Source organism: Hemicordylus capensis, chromosome 3 (assembly GCF_027244095.1).
Source record: "Hemicordylus capensis ecotype Gifberg chromosome 3, rHemCap1.1.pri, whole genome shotgun sequence".
In the NCBI taxonomy this organism is placed as follows: domain Eukaryota; kingdom Metazoa; phylum Chordata; class Lepidosauria; order Squamata; family Cordylidae; genus Hemicordylus; species Hemicordylus capensis.
In genome coordinates this window covers 149,560,372-149,579,727 of record NC_069659.1, presented here as the reverse complement: position 1 = coordinate 149,579,727, position 19,356 = coordinate 149,560,372, and the positions used below count along the sequence as shown (strand labels likewise).

The following is a 19,356-nucleotide window of genomic DNA, read 5'->3' as shown; positions in this document are numbered from 1 at the left end:
ACAGAGGTCCTCAGACTCAGCAGTGTACAATTGCAATAAAACACAGTTATAATTATATTGACAGTAGCAACCAAAATCATTCTGTCAGAAAGTGCCAACTTAAAACAAAGTGAAGGCCCACCTAAACAAAGCAATTTCCCCCAATCTGTGCAATGCCAAGAGAGATGGAGTTCCAAAGTGTGGATGCCAGAAAGAAGAAGGCTCTATCCAGCATACCTGCCAACCACATTTCACAAAGAAGATCGATGCAGAGCACAGCCTTGCTGGCTGATCTCAAGGAGCAAGAGAATCGCATGGGAGCATGTATTCCTTCAAATACCCCAGACTCAAAACAGTTTAGAACCTTAACGTGATAACCAGCACTTTGAACTGGGCATCATAAAGAATGGAACCAGATGTAGATGATGTACCAGTTGCAGTTTATGAACAATCCCCAAAGACAACCTCACCCAGAGTGTGTTGAATAGTCCAATCAGAATATGACCAAGCCTTCTGTTTGACCAGATCTACTTTTTCCAGTTGCACAAAGGTGTGTAAAGGTGGCTCTGGCCACAACCAACACCTGCCTGTCCAGGAGTATCCCAACACTGCAGTTCTTCAGAGGGAGTGTTACCCATTCCAAGCAGGCTGTTCCACTCGTTCTGGATTAGTGGTTTTCTGACTAAAAGCATTCATGTCTTTTCTGGATTATGTTTCATTTTGTCAGCCATGTCCAACCCATCACAGACCAAGACACTGGTACAAGGTGGCTCCCCTGTCTCCTTGGAATCTGATGGGAGCAATAGAGAGAGATGCTACCCACAAATGGGTGACGCAGTACACCAGGTGTCCAGGCACCCTCTCCCAGAAGTTTTATATGAGCATGGTTAGACACCATGCGGGACAAGATAGAGTCCTGAGGAATTTCTAGGATTGTTCTAAGATTACTAGCTGGACCTGCACAGATCATCTGTGCATTAGGACTTTGTTGTCCTCCTTGCCCCCTGCCACAGCCCCTGCTTTATTTCTCAGGGTCAGCCACCCACTCTCACTCGCCCCCTCCCTGCCACTTGCTCACTCATTCACTCACCCCCTCCCTGCTTGCTCACTCCCTGCTGATTGCTTGCTCACTTGCCCCTCCCCACCACTCACTCACCCCCCACAGCTCTCTTACTTGCCCTGTCCCCGCTGCTTGCTCTCTCATTCCCTGCTCACTCTCTCACTCACCCCTTCCTGCTGCTGCTCACTTGCTCACTCGTCCCCTCCCTGCCACCCGCTCACTCATTTGCCCTCTCCCCTCTGCCCGCCTGCTCACCCGCCCTATTCCCTCAGCTTACTCACTCACCCCCTTCCTGCTGCTTGCTCGCTCCCTCCCTCCCTGCTGCTCACTTGCCCCTCCCCACCATTCACTCATCCGCTCCCCACCGCTCACTCACCCCCTCCCCGCCACTCTCTTACTTGCCCTGTGCTTGCTCTCTCATTCCCCGCTCGCTCTCTCACTCACCCCGTTCCTGCCCCGCTTGCTTGCTCACTCGCCCCTCCTCCGCTCGCTTGCTCTCTCACTTGCATCCTCCCTGACATATGCTTGCTCACTCACCTTCTCCCTGCCACCCACTCGCTCATTCGCCCTCTCCCCTCTGCTCGCCCGTTCATTTGCCCTCGCCCGCTCACTCGTCCCTGCCACCCACTTGCTCACTTGCCCCATCCCCACCATTCGCTCACCCCCTCCCTGCCCCTTGCTCACTCACTCGCCCCCTACCCACTCCTCTTCCCTATCTGCATATGGAATCCCCACTGCCCAATCACCACAGTGCTTCTGTTCTGTTACCTCTGACTGGTAAAGCACTGTGTGGGCGGCCCAGGGCAGGGCTTGCCACATAGGACCTTAGTGTATGATTGATAGATAGATAGATAGATAGATAGATTCTTCCCAAATGTCTAATTCTTAGTGTTGAAGTCTTAAGTGCTTAGGTTATAGACATTTCTTCAGACCTAAGAAAAATGTTCAATCTGGTGATCCCCTACCAATCTCCCCACTCTTACATGCTTTATGGAGTTTACTCAGAGTTTGTTCCACTTGCTGGGGCGGATGTTAACTGTGGAGCAGCCCTCAAGAAAACATCCCACCATGCCTTTTTTTGTCCTGAGCTGATGCATTCATTATATATTATGAGGATCTGCCTTGGGCATGAAGATATAGATCGTAAGGTGAGTAAAAGGCTTCCAAAGTATCGAGGACTGAAAATGCTTAGGGCTTTGTAGCACAAAACTAGGAGCATAGATTAGACCTAGAAGGTTATAGGAAGCGAATGTACTCTCTGGAGTGTAAAGAGCTTCCATCCTTCAGGAAATAATGCTGCAGCCTCCGATCATTCTTCCCAGTCTTGCTTCTCTTCCCTATTTCTCTGTGCTGATGTCCCCACCCTGCATTACTTGTCCTACTTTTCTATTACTAGCCTTCTCCCTGTTCTGCTTAGTAGCATCATTCATTTCTAATGTGTATCCTTTCTCTCTTGCTCCTGGAAAGGAATTGCTTCCTTCTGTTCAGCTGTTTGGCTTTCTGCCACCACCATTTTGTTTAGGATCCAGAGCAACAGATCTGAATTGATCTTTCTCTTTTCCTGTTTTTATCCACTCCCTTTGGTGTCCTATCATTAAACTGTAGATTTGGCTTGTACTTAACTTGGACTGGTGTACAGCACCTGCTTTTCCTGGGCTGTATACAAATAAAAGCTGTTTAGATAACTTTATACAGGGAGCATTATGGTAGAGTTGTCAGCTTCTGAGTCAGAGATAGGAAGACTGGGTAACCTACAGGAGCTTACTTGCAGAGGTCTGCAGAAAGGGGCCTTCAGAGACCAATTCTTGTTTGTTTCCAGACAACTGAACAGTGAGGCTTCTGCACTCTAACAGGTTGTAGTATGTCGCTTTAAATGTACAATCTGTGTTGGTAAGAGAAATAGAAATGAGGGGGTATCTTTGAAAACTTTGCAGGTAATTATGAGGTCCTTTTGGTTATAGAAGTTTTGTAAAGGACTGGGCAATCTTTCAGAAACTTGAACAATTTTTTTTAATGAAAAAGCTTTTAAGAATTGAAGAAAACTTCCCCCAAACCAATATCACCAGGGACAGACATTTTAGAAGTGCTTCCACTATTTGTTCTTAATCTTAAACAGAAAGTGCATAATTTTACTTTTCTGACTCTTTTCTTAAAAGCCTTTTAATTTAACTCTGTTAGCATCAAACAGATTGTAAAATACTGACTTTGTAACAAAGGGGAAATGAAAGAAACATTTGAAGAAGACTTAAATGAGTTAAAGCTAGAACAGCTACCAGTCTAACACACATTAAACGTTTTGAAAACTTCTGTAATACACATAAAAAGCTTATTATGGTGAAAAGGCAGGCAACATTAGTTCGTTATAGTCTTTCATCCTGATCATTTACCAGAGAATGTAAAGGATGAAAACAAATGGATTGAGATAAAAATTGTGTGTGTCATCAGCTAAGAAAACCTATTTCAGATGAAAATAATGACTAATAAAGCTATTCCTGTCAGCTTAATCACTTTCCTGGAAACCTATAAGGCTGACCTATGGCATATAGAATACGTGAAAAATCTGATTATCTAATTCAGTTTCATATAGCAATAGCAATAGCACTTACATTTATATACCACTCTATAGCTGGAAGCTCTCTAAGCGGTTTACAATGATTTAGCATATTGCCCCCAACATTTCTGGGTACTCATTTTACTGACCTTGGAAGGATGGAAGGCTGAGTCAACCTTGAGCCCCTGGTCAGGATCGATCTTGCAACCTTCTGGTTACAGGGCGGCAGTTTTACCACTGCGCCACCAGGGGCTCCACAAGGCAAAGCTTTGATCTGCTGCCACCACAAGGCAAAGCTTTGATCTCTGACATTTACCAGTCATCTTTTCAGTATCCTATAGATCCCGCCAGGAAAGTGATAAAATTGAGAAGTATGGGGAAAAAACAAAATACCAAAAGGTAATGTTAACCATATTTGAATAAGAAGTTGTTTTTGTGAGTTGTAAGGTAGTCTTAAATTGACTATATTAAAGGATCTGTAAAGATAAGGTTTTGTGCCTTCACTGTACTCTGTTCAGTTGTTATGCAGATTCTAAAACCTTGCGCGACCCTCCTGACTCCACTCACTACATAAGTGTGTTCATTATACAGGGTGGTTGGAGCGCCACTATCCTTAGTTCCTTTCCGACTGCTGCTGAGTAAGGATGCTTCGGAAGGTTCTTCTTACTGCTTTGGATTTGAAGGTTTGCCAGCTCAGGTTCACTGAAAAGTGAATGTATTGCTCTTTTATGTTTTTCGTTTTGTTATTTGTTTCATGACAGAAAAGAAAACTTTTAAGAGGTATGGGAAATGCCAAGCCATTTTTCTCTCCTCAGATAGACATTCCCTGTGCTGCCTCTGTCTGGGAGAAGAGCACAAAACTGATCTCTGTAAGATTTGTGAGAAATTTTCTAAACAAACAAGGAAAAACAGAGATCTAAGACTTAAAGACGCTCTTTATAATTTGGCACTATTACCAGAGAAGCTGATGCCAACCCCAACGGCTACCCTGACATCAAAGCTGATGCCTAAGACTTCGACCCTGGCTGCTAAGCTGCCTAAGGAATTTAGCAACAAAACGATGCCAACCCCTAAGCATAAGACTCCAAGCCCTGATACTGGGCTATCCTTGACATCAAAGTAGTCGACATCAAAGACTCATTCGTCCTCCAATCTTTTCATCCTTTCAGTCTTGAAGAAGGCCAAACATGGGAAGTTTAAATCGGAGATGAAGAGGTCACATACCTCCTTGACATTGAGCAACCCAAAACAGAAGAAGGTAGACTCAACATCAACACTGTCAACGTCAGAAAAGGATCATGTAAAATGTTTGATATAAAAGGAGGACCATTCCCAGCCACCTTTGATGCCAAAGTCTACTACTTCCAAGTCAACAGAAATACCAGTACCAATATCGGGCATCCTGATGTCAGGAACGACATCGCTCCGACATTCAAAATACCAAAGCTGAGCATAGTTTCCACTGCTCAGCACCAACAAAAGTCTTCAGAGACCTTGACCCTAGATTCTCTCAAAACATCTCAATCCCTGACTGTGACCACAGAGGTTCCTCCATATAATATACTGGCATTGCCATCCAAAGCCAGTGTGGCACTAATACAAGGCTAATACCCCACCTCACCCTTGTGTCCTGATATGATTAATCTTGGTGACACAGATGACATCATGATAGAAATACCTAAAACACTATCTCTTTCATTGCTCTCTCAAAAGAGGCTCATGGAGGAAGAAACCTTATTCAATGGAAAACTGAAATATCGTTCTTTCTACCTTGCCACTCATCCAACCTTCAGTGGCTATGTCCACACTGATCACTGCTCAACATGCTCAGCCATTACGTGTAATGTGTTTTCCTGAACCCACTAGGGACAAGAACATCTTACGCCCACAAGAGGTATGCAAGTCAAGGGTTGTAATCACACTGTGACATCTGACTATGCTTCCATAACTGTTAGTCAAGCCACCATGGCAACTCAGACTGACATGTTTTCACCACCAAAGCCTACTATCCCAGCTTTGCCTGTTCTGACCTTACCTCCAATCATACTACTGATCCCACCTGTCCAACCTGATGGGCCACACCCAACCTACAAGTCCTCAGAACCCTGATAATAACAGCCTGGAGAGATCTCCAACTTCTGCTTCTCATTCCTGCAATCCAGAGGATCCAAACCCAGATTCTGATGTGGAATCACAGACTACAGAAGCACCTTCTGAACCTTTGCCAGATGAGAAAGAACTTAAAAAGTCATCGGATTCACTGAAGGAAGAGAGGAAAAATTGACACACTCTTATAATTGACATGGTCGAGTCACTTGGCATAGATCTCAAACAGGACCTACAGACATTATTGCAAGCATTACAGGTTTTAGGCATAAATGTCAATATCAAGGAATGCAAAATGATTCCTTGGAGGTCCATCCTTTTTATAGGAGCCCTACTGATTCCGCCCTGCTAACTGGGCAAAGAGGCACCTTTTTACCGTGGTGATTCTCTTTATTTAGCAGGGGGAGAGTAACTGGCCCTATCCACCCTCAGCACAGTACTTCTAGTGACTGTTGCTGGTGTGTGTCTTATGTTTCTTTTTAGAATGTGAGCCCTTTGGGGACAGGGAGCCATTTTATTTGTTTGTTATTTCTCTTTGTAAACCGCCCTGAGCCATTTTTGGAAGGGCATTATAGAAATCTAATTATTATTATTAATAATAATTAACAATAAATAATAAATAGATGCGAACAAAGAGTTTTCCTTCTGGAAGAAAGGATCCTCAAACTAAGCCGCCATGTAAATCAGGCCTTGATATCACCAATGCGAACAGCACAGCAAGTACAGGTTCTACTGGGCCTTATGGCCTCTTGTACCTCCGCAGTCACACATGCAATGCTTCGCATGTGGCCTTTACAACTCTAGTTCTTGAGAAATTCCAACCTTCTAACAGGATCACCATCACAAATCATACACCTACCATGGACCGTTCAAAATTCCTCCCTGTGGTGGTCTCTGAGACTGAATCAGGAAAAGGGTATTCTATTGCAGTCATGTTTCCCAGAAGTGATTGTGACTTCAGATGCTTCCAACGATGGGCGGGGAGCCCACTGCCTGACCCATCGTGTGGATGGGACTTGGACTATTACCCCCAAACAGTTATACATAAATGTTCTAGAGCTACTGGCCTGCTACCTCGTTCTGAAAGCATTCAGGCCCGTGATACAAAGGAAAGTGGTCCAAATTGTGATGGACAACTCAACGGCCATCGCCTGTGTGAACAATCATGGAGGTACTGTGTCTCACCCTGTGTCTCACCCCTTGTGCAGTCTAGCACTGCAACTCTGGTACTGGTGTATCCAATACTATGTTCACCCTATAGTCATCCACATCAAGGGAGTGGACAGTGTGGAAGCTGATACACTAAGCCGCCCTGCACATCACTTGGATGCACACGAGTGGAGTCTGTCCATGACTTACCTCCTACCTATCTTCTACACGTGGGGGTTTCCTAAAGTAGACCTCTTTGTGTCAGAGGAAAATGCAAAGTGCAATTTGTTCTGCTTGAGAGCTGGCGTGGAGACCAGATCCCTAGGAGACTCCTTCCATGGGACAGGGCTCTGTATTATCTTTCCCCACCCCTTCCCTTGATCACTTGCATTCTGGACAAGATTCTTCATCAAGGGACATACTGCATCTTGATAGTTCCAAACTGCCCACGATAAGAATGGTATCCTACTGTTTTGAGACTTTCCATAGGCAGGAAATGACCTCTACCTCAGATTCCGGACTCGTTCTCGATGCATAAGGGGAACATCCTCCACCCAGATGTAAAGATGCTGAAACTCACTGATTGGAAGATCATGCCCCAGAACCCAGTGAGGCCGTGCTAGAACATATCCTCTTTAATGAGAAAAAACCCTCTACTAGGAAAACCTGTGCAGCCAAGTGGAAATGCTCTGCAGCCTATGGCTACACACTCCTTCTCTCCTGCCAAAGCCTCAGTATTACAAGTCTTCAAATATCTATCCAACCTTAAAATTGTTGGACTCTCCAATGCAGCCATATCTAGCTGCCATGCAGGAATTGACACCAACTCAGTCTTCTCCCACCCCCTTTCAAAAAAATTCCTCAAGGGCTTGAAGAATCTGTACCCACATGTATGTTCATATGCAACCCCATGGTCACTCTCTTTAGTACTGGCTGGCCTTGTGAAAGAACCCTTTGAGCCCATAGCTACTCTACCTCTTTGTTTCTTGTCAATCAAGGCAGCTTTTCTTATAGCTGTCACATCCTCATGTCAAGTCAGTGAATTGTGCACGCTAAGATCGGACCCCCCTTATGTTCGATTCTATTATTTACCTGCATTTTTTGCTACCCACATTCAGCTTTGCACAGGTCACTACACACTTTAGACATCCGCAGGGCATTAGCTTTCTACCTTAACAGAACACGTTCCTTCTGCAAAGACTTAAGACTCTTTGTGGCTTATAGAACCAAGAAAAAGGGTAATAAGATTACTCGCCAGCGTTTGTCTTGTTGGACAGTCCAGGCCATAACAGAGATGTACAAACACCAAGGCAAAGATCCACCAGTGGGCATAAAGGCCCATTCTACAAGGTACCTTCATCTGCCACTAATCTCGCTGGAGCCTCCATGGAAGAAAATCAGGAGAGCTGCAACATGGTCTTTGGAACACCCTTTCATCAAGCAATATGCATTGGACCTCTGGTTCTCCAAAGATGTGCACTTTGGGAGGGGTACTCTAAAGCAAGTTCTATCTTAATCCCAGCATGATTATCCCAAGGACACCCACTTCCAAGATGGAGCTTACTAATCACCCAGTTGTGGGAATACAACAGAATCATGTCAAGGATAAACGGGTTGCTTACCTGTTACAGATTATCCTTGAGTGATCCTGGGTTATCACACATCTCACCCTATCTCTCCTCTTCTTTGGAGGAAGTATGCTGGGCTACTATGTATTTATTTAATAACTCACTTGTTCTCTCACATACCTTATCCAGTTCCTCTCATGATAGTCACTGAAGTTCGACGGTCGTCCAAGAACCAAGGATAGCAGTGCTCCAACCACCCGGTATAACAAACACACTCACATAGTGGACGGAGTAAGGAGCATTGCACAGAGCTTTAGAATCTTCCCGATCAGTCTACAGTGCAGGTGCATGTCCCCGTTGTGTGAATATCCAGGATCACTCAAGGATCATCTGTTACAGGTAAGCAACCTGTTTTTATAAGGAGGTTTAAGGTAAAATATAGAGTAACTTTCAGTGGCATAATGGTAATACTGCAGATGATTTACTGCTCAAAGGAGATGAGCACAGGATAACTTATAGATTAATATAAACATGTACAATCAGTCAGTTATTTCACAGGTAACATTTGTGCCATTTAAGGGCCCTTGAAATGCACACAGAGAAACCAACAGTTTGAGTTCACTTCTTTCCTCATTAAAGGATATCTTTAATGGACCTCCTTGGCCATCAAAAGTGACTTTTCAACTAAAGAGATCAAGTATGTTTTGAAGATTGACCTTGACAGTTAGTTGTTCCCTATTTTTTTTAATAATATGACAAAGAAAATATCTACTTACATTCAGATAGTCAGGTGTACATCACTCTTTGACTGCCAAGATGCTCATTTCTCCCTTGTAAATCAAAATGAATAAAGATCAAGGAAATGTTAATATGAAGTTGTCTTAAGCTAACCTGAGGCAGAACAGGAGGTCATTTCTTATTATGTTCAAACTCCACTGTGATTATGTGTGTTTATATTTACCTTTGAGGCTCATTAATAGCTCCCTGTTAATATTCTCCACAGTCCTCAATGCTTTTCTTTCTTTTGTTTTTACACAAACAAGTACATCTATTTGTAATGGCATTACTGTCCATCTTACTTTCAAGTCAACTCATTTGAATATTAAGAAAAGATAGACTATATCTTACCTTAGCCCAGGATGCTTCTTACAAATAAACACAAATACATTTGGTTCAGTTAAAAATGCTGTTGGCATTGCAAGTGCTATCATATGTTAAGAATGCAGTTCTATGTACATAGCAAAAAGTCCCAGTAAACATAATGGGAATTATTTCTGAGTCAACATGCTTAGAATCCTACTGCACATGTTTGAGAACCTAAAGTATAGGATGCATTCCACATGCAGTAATAATAATAAACTTTATTTGTTAGCCATCCCATAACAAATTGTTCTCTGGGCAGCTCACAACAGAGGATTAAAACATACAATAAAAATACATAACAGATTAAATCATAACAGGGAAAAAATGTAAAAAGAAAATACAAAATACAATACAAAGCAGCTTAAAAACTAATTGTAAAATTATTTAAAAATCAGAACAAATCTGAACACCCAAATTTGAAAACCCAAATTCCAAAGGCCTATGTGAACAAAAAGGTCTTTATCTGGTGTCTAAAAGAACAAAGTGATGAAGCCAGGCAAACCTCACTGGGGAGGTTATTCCACAAATGGGGTGCAACCTCCCAAAAGGTCCTCTCCCTGGTAACCCTCTCACCTTGAAAAGCCCTCTCACCTTGAAAAGCCCTCTCACCTTGTTTGGCAGGGGCACCCAGAGGAGGGCCTCTGAAGAAGATCTTAAAGTCTGGGTAGGGACATATGGGGCAAAGCACTCTCTCAGGTAACCTGGTTCCAAGCCATTTAGGGTTTTAAAGGGTAAAACCAGCACTTTGAGTTGGGCCCAGAAACGGACTGGGAGCCAGTGCAGCTGACAAAGCACGGATGTAATTTGATCAAAAAGTCCAGTCCCAGTTAATAACCTTGCAGCCCTATTTTGTACAAGCTGGTTTCCAGACCGTTTTCAAAGGCAGCCTCACGTACAACACATTGCCGTAATCTAAGCGAGAGATTACCAGAGCATGAGTAACTGTGGCCAAGCTATCTCTGTCCAGGTAAGGTCACAGTTGGCATACCAGCTGAAGCTGATAAAAGGTGCTCCGAGCCACAGAAGCCACTTGAGCCTCTAGGACAGTGATGGATTGATGAGCACCCCCAGACTGCAAACCTGGTCCTTCAGGCAGAGTGCAACCCCATCAAGAACAGGCTAAACATCATCCACCAAGGCAGAGGAACCACCGACCAACAGTACTTCAATCTTGTCTGGACTGAGTCTCAGCTTATTCACTCTCATCCAGTCCATTACTGCATCCCAGCACCAATTCAGCAAAGTCACTGCTTCACCTGTGTCTGATGAAAAAGAGAGATACAACTGAGTGTCATCTGCATATTGATGACACCTCAAACCAAATCTCCTGATGACTTCTCCTAGTAGCTTCATGTAGATGTTAAACAGCATAGGGGAAAGAATGGAACCTTGCGGAACCCCATAGCACAACTGCCAAAGGGTTGAGCAGTAGTCTCCCAGCACCACCTTTTGGGAATGGGCCTCGAAGTAGGAGTGGAACCACCTACAAGCTGAAAAACCTAAATTTAATGTGTGTAACCCTGCTAACTGTGCAAAGAGGCACCTTTTACTGCGGTGATTCTCTTTATTTAGCAGGGGTAGAGTAACTGGCCCTATCCACCTCCAGCACAGTACCTCCAGTGACTGTTGCTGGTGTCTATCTTGTGTGTGTGTTTTTTTAATGTGAGCCCTTTGGGGACAGGGAGCCATCTTATTTATTTATTATCTCTCTGTGTAAACCGCCCTGAGCCATTTTTGGAAGGGAGGTATAGAAATCGAATTAATAATAATAATAATAATAATAATAATAATAATAATAATAATAATAATAAATATTTCCAGAATGCAAAACTCTTCACTTGACTGATTTGAAATTCTGGAGCTTTCCCAGACAGCAGGCTTTACCACGGAGTTTTCTGCGAGTTTTCTGCAATAAACATGTTGGTCATCCTGATCATCTAGTCTGGCCTTCAGACAGTCAGTCTTCTCATACCTTGGAGCTGGACAGACAATGCTTTTAGGAGAAAAGTGCTGAGAAAGAGAGTCATATTTTAATGTGCACAGGTTTTCACTCCAAAGCAAAGAAAAAGCAATCAGGGCAGTTCACATGACCATAAACTGGATAGGAGATTAGTCCTACCCAGTTTCAAGAACTTGGTGTGCTCCCATTTTGCAATTGTGTGTGAAACAAAGTAGAAGGCGGAGGCTTGATTGTCTGTCAGGTCCCAGGCCTCCAGCTAAAGAGGATGAGCATGCTCTACCCAGTTTCCAGTCTCAGTTTCTGAATGTGGTTGGTAGGAAAATCATCCTACCCAACTGGATGCTTGACAGACGATCAAGCTCCCCACTGCCTACCTTGTTTTTCTCTAACACAGAAGTGCTCCCAACTCCTGAAACTGTGTAGGGCTCATCTTCTACCCAGGTTATGGCCATGTGAACTGCCCTATTATGTTGTACTGATGTTCAGATGTCTGTACATTCAGGCTGCTGATCATGGAAACATCAGTGATCATGCTTAGGGCTAGGGGTGTGCGAGCCAGCTCAATTCGAGCCAGGCTCAACGTTGAACCAGCTTGGCTTGATGGGTTCGGGTTCAAACCGGACTGGCCTTGAGATCAAACTGGACTGGCTGCTCTACTTGTAAAGGGGAATCCTCACCGGATTCCCCTTTCCCAGTAAAGGGGCAGCGGTGCTTCCCTAAGAGGGGTGGGATGGGAGTAAGTAACTACTTATAAGTACAATTTGCTGTGGCGGCCCCGGGGGACATCAGGGGCGGCTTTCCTCCACCCCTGTCAGCCTCCCCCAGAGTAGCCAAGTCCAGTGGCGGCCCAGTTTGGGCCTTCTCCGACCCAGGTCTGGTCTCTGCACAAACTAAAATGGCCTCCATGTGTTCACAAAGGCCAGAACTGGACCAGAGAAGGCCTGAACCAGGCCGCCGCTGGCCCAGGCTACTCTGGGGGAGGCCGGTGGGGGGTGGGAAAGAGATGCCCTGCTGCTTGGGGCCGCCACCACAACAAATAGTACTTGTAATTACTGACCCTCTAGACTTAGGGAAGCCCCACTGCCACTTTACTGGTAAAGTATCAGCAATCTGGCCACCCAGAAGGGAAGTCCAGGAAGATAGTCCACAATACAAACTGGGCTGCAGAAATGGAACACAGCTCGGAATATCAGGCTCAGGCTGAAAGCTGTCGACACGAGGGTTGACAAATGTTGTCTTCCAGCAGCTAACAGAAAGCTGTTGACATGCCTTATAGTCCAAGCTGATAACTCTCAGCTGGCAGGGATTCAAGGCTTATCAGCCCTCTGCAAGAGGCGTTTACTCCTCCTGATAGTTTCCAGCTGTGCTCTTCGTCTTGTGACATGCCTGTGCTGTGGAGTCAGTGGGGGTTGCCCGCACAGCTCATCCTCTAGTCTGTCCGTCACTGTCTCTGCTGCCCCAGACTGCTGTGCCTGCTCTGAAACACCAGCTGGACCCTCCTCAGCCGTCTCTTGGGAACTGACAGCAGGGCTCTGCCCCTCAGGCACCCCTGCATCGGCTGGAAGGCTGTCAGCTTCCCCTTCCTCCTCGCTATCTGAGACCAAGGGCGTGACATAAAGGGGAATCCTCACCAGATTCCCTTTTACCAGTAGAGCACTGTGCTGGTTTGAACTAGCCAAAACTGAAATGGTGCCAACCAAACTGGGCCAGTTCAAATTTGAACATCTCTGCTTAGGGCACTCATCTTTTCAAATGAAAGCATTCAGAGCCTGGGCCGGAGAGTAACTGATGCAGTGGGACAGGACTTCTGACCTGCTTTGCCTGCTGTAATTGTGTACAGTGGGTTTCTTTTAAAAAAGCGGGGTGGGGGGAGAATGACTAAACAGGGCTATGGTTTCTTGAGTTTGCCCTGCAGACCAGCCTGGCAGCCACATTTTGAAGTTTATACATAGTCTGGAAAGGTAGCCCAGCATAAAACACTTTATAGTAGTCAAGCATGGAGGTTACCAGCATACAGTATGTACCACCTTTTTAAGGTCACTTCCCCCAGAAACAGGTGTAACTGGCATATTAGCCAGAGCTGATAAAAAGCATTCCTGGCCACTGACTCTGTCTGCGGTACCACAGAGAGGCTTGGGTCAAGGAATATTCCTGAGCTTCATACTTGTTCTTTCTGGAAGGGAAATCTAACCCATCTCTTGTGTTACAGCCCCCCACAATGAGTACCTCAATCTTGTTTCAATTCAGTTTCCATTTGTTATCCCTCATCCAGCTCATTACCACTTGCAGGCACACATTTAGAGAAGTCATGTCATTTCCCGATGAAGCTGACATGGAGAATAGATTTTGGGTGTCATCAGCTGCTCCTATTGCCACAACATAGGCCTTCAAATGGCTGTATGTATGTTGTTGTTGTTTGTTATTATTATTTATTCGATTTCTATACCACCCTTCCAAAAATGGCTCAGGGCGGTTTACACAGATAAATAATAAATAAATAAATAAAAGGGATCCCTGTCCCCAAAGGGCTCACAATCTAAAAGAAACATAATATAGATACCAGCAACAGTCACTGGAGATACTGTACTGGGGGTGAATAGGGCCAGTTACTCTCCCACTGTTGTGCCTTGTCAGAGTGTAGTGCAGTTGAGTTCTCCTTCACTTGCATTCCAGTTGTCTTACCTTGCTACTTCAACTTCCATAGTTCTTATGTGTACCACAGAGCTAATTTGAAGCAGGTCAGAAAGAATGCTTAGGAGTTATGTCTATTGCCCTAGTGCAGGGCTGCTCAACTTTGGCCCTCCTGCAGATATTTGCCTACAACACTCGTCTGAGAGTGTTGGGCGTGAGAGGTTTTACAGTGGTTCTGTTCCTACCTCTCTGACAGATTCTAGATGGTGTCGACTGGAGACTGATGCCCTTCGAAATCTGAGCTTATGTATGGTGTCCCACAGGGCTCTATACTCTCTCCAATGCTCTTTAACATCTACATGAAACTGCTGGGAGAGATCATCAGGGGATTTGGTGCGGGGTGTTATCAGTATGCTGATGACACTCAGATCTATTTCTCCATGTTAACATCATCAGGAGATGGCATAACCTCCCTAAATGCCTGCCTGGAAGCAGTAATGGCCTGGATGAGGGAAAATAAACTGAGACTGAGTCCAGATAAGATGGAGGTACTTATTGTGTGGGGTCAGAACTCCAGAGATTATTTTGATCTGCCTGTTCTAGATGGAGTCACACTTCTCCAAAAGGAACAGGTTCTCAGTCTGGGAGTACTTTTGGATCCACTCCTCTCCCTAGTATCTCAGGTTGAGGCGGTGGCTTCAGCTAATACTCTAACTGCATCCGTTTCTTGAGATGAATGACGTCAAAACAGTGGTACATATGTTGGTAACCTCCAGACTTGACTTCTGCAATGCGCTCTATGTGGGGCTACCTTTGTACATAGTCCGAAACTCCAGTTGGTCCAGAATGTGGCAGCCAGGTTGGTCTCTGGGTCATCTCAGAGAGACCACATCACTCCTTTGCTGATAGAACTACACTGGCTGCCAGTAGGTTTCCGGGCAAAATACAAAGTGCTGGTTATAACCTATAAAACCCTAAAAAGCTTAGGACCTGGGTATTTAAAAGAATATCTTCTTAATTATGAGCCACACCGCCCATTGAGGTCATCTGGAGAGGTCGGTCTCCAGTTGCCGCCAGCTCGGTGGGTGGCCACATGGGGACGGGCCTTCTCGGTTGCTGCCTCGAGACTGTGGAATGTGCTCCCAACTGAAATATGATCCTCCCCATCTCTGACAATTTTTAAAAAGCATTTGAAAACCCACCTCTTCACCCAAGCTTTTTCAGCTTTTTAAATGTTTAGGTTTTAATCTGTGGTTGATTTTTTAATTGTTTTAAGTTTTTGTATATGTTTTAACTTGTTTTATGCTATTGTTAACCATCCAGAGACTAAAGGTTGGGCAGTGTACAAATTTGATAAATAAATAAATAAAATAAATAATCCCTGGCTATTGGCCACTGTGTCTGGGGATTATGGGAGTTGTAGTCCAAAACCAGCTAGGGGGCCCAAGATGAACAGGCCTGCTCTAGTGAGTCTCCTATTCCAAGTCTCCACCAGGGCATTGACAGAACTGGTACTGGGTCCAATAGCCCCCTTGGATGGACTATCCTAATAGGTCCTTCACCTCTGAGAGGTGGGTTGTGGCTGTGAATCAAACATTAACCAGGTGGTGGTCGTATATCCATGACAATGAGGAAATTACAGGAGTCTCATCTATGGAACACCTCCCTGATCAGAGTTAAAGACTAAAGTGAATGTTTGAACAGCTATGAACTCCTGAATTGCACCCAACATATTTTATTTATTCGATTTCTATATCGTCCTTTCAAAAATGGCTCAGGGCAGTTTACACAGAGAAATAATAAATAAGAAAGTTTGCTCCCTGTGCCCAAAGGGCTCGCTGTCTAAAAAGAAACATAAGATAGACACCAGCAACAGTCACTGGAGGTACTGTGCTGGGGCTGGATAGTCCTGCAGTGAACACTGAAGTCCCCCACCATTATAAGTCTGGGTGACTCTAATGCCAACTCTGCAACCAAGTTCATCAGCTCAGTGAGGGACTCAGTTGGGCAGTGGGGTGTTGGGTACACCCACAGGAATCCCAATCTGCCCCGGTCCCTAGAAATATACACATTTTGCTACAGGCACATTTCCTGACAGGAATGTTAGTTCTTTCTGACAAACTTGAATTTCTGCAATGCTACCTATTTAGAATTGCCTTTACAGAAATTGCAATCGGTCCAAAATGCATCTTTCAGAATTCTATCTGGAACGTGTACCAGCTACATGGGTTACCTGTTTGTTTCTAGACTCAATGTGAAGTGCTGGTGATAATCTGTAAAGCCATCAGTAGACTAGGATTCTCTCTGTTTCTACTTTTAAGTGAGTTTTGAATATGTATTTCCCCCCATGTGTAATACATTAGCATTAAAACAGTCTTAAACTGGACATATGTTAATGCTGCTGCCGCCTATAGTTTAATAGCAGGATTTTTGTTTTGTCAAGCCCTGCATTGAACTGAGTGTTTACATGGCATGGCCGATAGCGAACTGACTGTAGTAACAGTAAGTTCTTACAGACCGGGAGGTTCATAGCAGGATGTGCTGCAAAAATTGGGAATCGCTTTCATTGAAGTTCACTGCAAGGTTGTCCACAGACACAGCCTCTCTTTCCGATCCACACATGGGCCTTTTCGCATTGAACATTTGCGGGGGGCGGCAGCGCTCCCCAAGGAGAAGAGGGGGGCACCCAGCTTCTTATCAACACCTGAGCCAATTGGGAAATGGAGGGAGCACGCAAGGGCCCGTTGTCAGGCGCTTGCGGGTGACTGGTGCTCTTTCCTCTCTCAGCCCATCTACCCATGGGGGGGCCTCGTGGGTGAAACCCGCAGTGGAGAAGGTCTATGTGTGGATCGGAAAAAATCAGAGAGAGGGGCTGTTTGTGGACAACCTGCAATGAATCGTAATGGAAGCGGCTCCCAATTTTTGCGGCATATCATGCTTTGAACCTCCGCATCTGTGAGAGCGTAATGACCCCCCGCCCCGAGACTCCCTTTCTACAGCGACTATCTCTATTTTTCACGCCGCCCAGCTTAGAGAGAAGGCGGCAGTTTGCAGGCAGCCCCACCTCTTAGAACGGGAGGGATCCTGGGCATGAGAGGCGCCGCGCCGCGCCAGAAGTTGCTTTCTTGCGCTCCACTTTTCGACCAATACGACGTGGAGTGGGCGGGGCCAAGACTGGGCAAAGGACGGCGATGATGGCGGAGGTGACGACAACGGCGGCTTTGGGGCTGCGGCGTCTCCTGGCGGCGGGTCCAAGCTTGAGGAGGCGGAGATTGTGAGTGACGCAATAAACCGAGTGAGCGGGCTGACAGGCGCACCCTCCCCTCCTTCTCGAAGCGGGGGTCTGGAGGGAGAAATAAGACTTGGGCGCGGGGTAGTCTGGGAAGTTCAGAGCAATGGGGCTTTCCTGCCTGCTTTTGCGTTGTCGCCTGCCTCTCTGCCGTTTCCTAGACGTCGGCTAGAGCAATGCTTGTATTAACGACACGCACAAATTGCGATCGATATCCCGTGCTAACGCGGAAAAACTAGATAGGCTAGCATGCCTGCAAAATGCAGAATCATGTTTTGGACAATGCCCGCGCTTTTATCGTCCTTGCAGTAAAACTGTGTGGTGGTTAAAATAGTCTCTTCTCCTAGCAGGCAATATTGCTTGCAGGTTAGCTGCTCTTCAAAAGTAAAGCTTTCAGTTTATTAAATAATATTAGTGATATCCATGTTTATTTGGAGCTTAGTCCCATTTACTTCATTTGTGCTTGTCCATCCTATCTGGCTCGTGAGGACTTACTCTGAGGTAATAGGATTGCCACCTTAATTTCTGCTTTCTGTCTAGTTTATTTAAGCTGCAAGTGGAAGTACATTTCTTACCAAGTAAATCCTACTGGTACAATTTACTTCTGAGTAAACACGATTTGGATTGTACTGCATATCTATCTAATTCTCTAAGGTGAACCTTGGCTAATCATGTGTGAGGCAACTGTCATGAAAGTTTGTGAGCAGAAGCACCTGATTGGGCAATGGGGATTCCACATGAAGATAGGGAGGAGGAGCCTGTGAGAGCAGAAGCACCATGGTGATTGGGTGGTGGGGATTCCATATGCAGATGAAGGAGGAGCCTGTGATGGTTAAGGTCAGTTGGAATGCAACTGTTACTGGTCAGAAGATGTTCTTGATTGTAGAGAAGAGGAATCAATATATACTAGCTGACCCCACACAGAGCATCTGTGCGCTCTTTGGGGCTGGCTGTTACCTCTCCCCCCCCTTCTGCCTCAGTCTCTGCTTCCAGGCCCAGCCACCTCTCCCCACTGCCACTTCTGCCACCCTTTCTGACTTTCTTTCCCCCCTCCTGAGCCTTGCTTCCGCGGCAGGGCCGGGTCCGCCACCTCTGGCCTCCACAGACGGGCCATGGTGGCGGCAACCAATCCTCCTGGGGGCGCCTCAGCCAATAAGGTGCGTCTGCTGCCCAGCCAATCAGCTGGGCTCTGGGATGCACATTCCAAGGCACACCCAGGAGAATTAATCCTCTATAATAAAAGCCTTGGTGTCCGTCCGTGGACACCCAGGCGTGTGTCCGTGCCTCCTTCAGCTGTTCTGGAGTGCATGCCCAGAACGGGCCGAAGGAGACACGACCGCCAGCACCAGGCGGCCATGTTGGACAGCCAGAAGCGGCCTCCGCAAATAAGCCGAGGAAGCCCCACAAAGCAAGGAAAGAGGCGGCGGGGGAAAGTGGCTGAGGCACGGCCGAGGCGGCGGGGGAGCCATGGCCAAGGCCTGGCCACACTGCCGAAGCCGGGTGGGGGGAAGAGGCGGCGGGGGAAGCCGGCCGAGGTGGCGGCGCCGAAGCCAGGCGGGGGGGAATCTTTGGGGCCCTTGCCCGGCCGGGGAGACCGGCCGCGGCATGGAGGCGGGCGACAGCGGCGGGAGGGGGAATGGTGGCAGGGGCCCGGAGCTCACAACTGCACTAGCGCCCGTTATTTAACGGGCCAAAAATCACTAGTATAACAATAAAAGGATAGTGGTCAGGGTCTGCGAGGGAGGAAACAGCCCCTTCTGGGTGCTTTCCAGACTAGCCGCTCAACAGCAGCAAAATCCTTCCAGCAAAGTGCTTTGAAAACATAAATAGCAATGCGCCCAGCAGGAGGAGCAGTCTCGTGAAAACTAACAACCCTCAAAAACCAGCAACTTCTTTTACCCTGGATATACAATGTCACAG

The 19,356-nt window shown here is 45.9% G+C and overlaps 1 protein-coding gene and 1 long non-coding RNA gene across 2 annotated transcripts in view; one reads left to right on the top strand and one right to left on the bottom strand.

The window, feature by feature from the left end:
- Nucleotides 1-1,762: 1,762 nt before the first annotated feature.
- LOC128348960 (uncharacterized) lies at nt 1,763-17,389 on the bottom strand. The gene is made up of 4 exons (XR_008318452.1): nt 17,212-17,389; nt 9,190-9,243; nt 8,594-8,821; nt 1,763-4,292 (listed from the first exon to the last, which is right to left on the bottom strand). It is a non-coding gene; the product is annotated as an uncharacterized LOC128348960 (long non-coding RNA).
- CLYBL (citramalyl-CoA lyase) overlaps nt 17,273-19,356 on the top strand; it is a 330,208-nt gene continuing 328,124 nt past the window's right edge. The window contains exon 1 of the mRNA XM_053304757.1: nt 17,273-17,421. Coding sequence (XP_053160732.1) covers nt 17,339-17,421 — 83 coding nt within the window. The 5' untranslated portion in view covers nt 17,273-17,338. The remainder of the gene's footprint in view (nt 17,422-19,356) is intronic.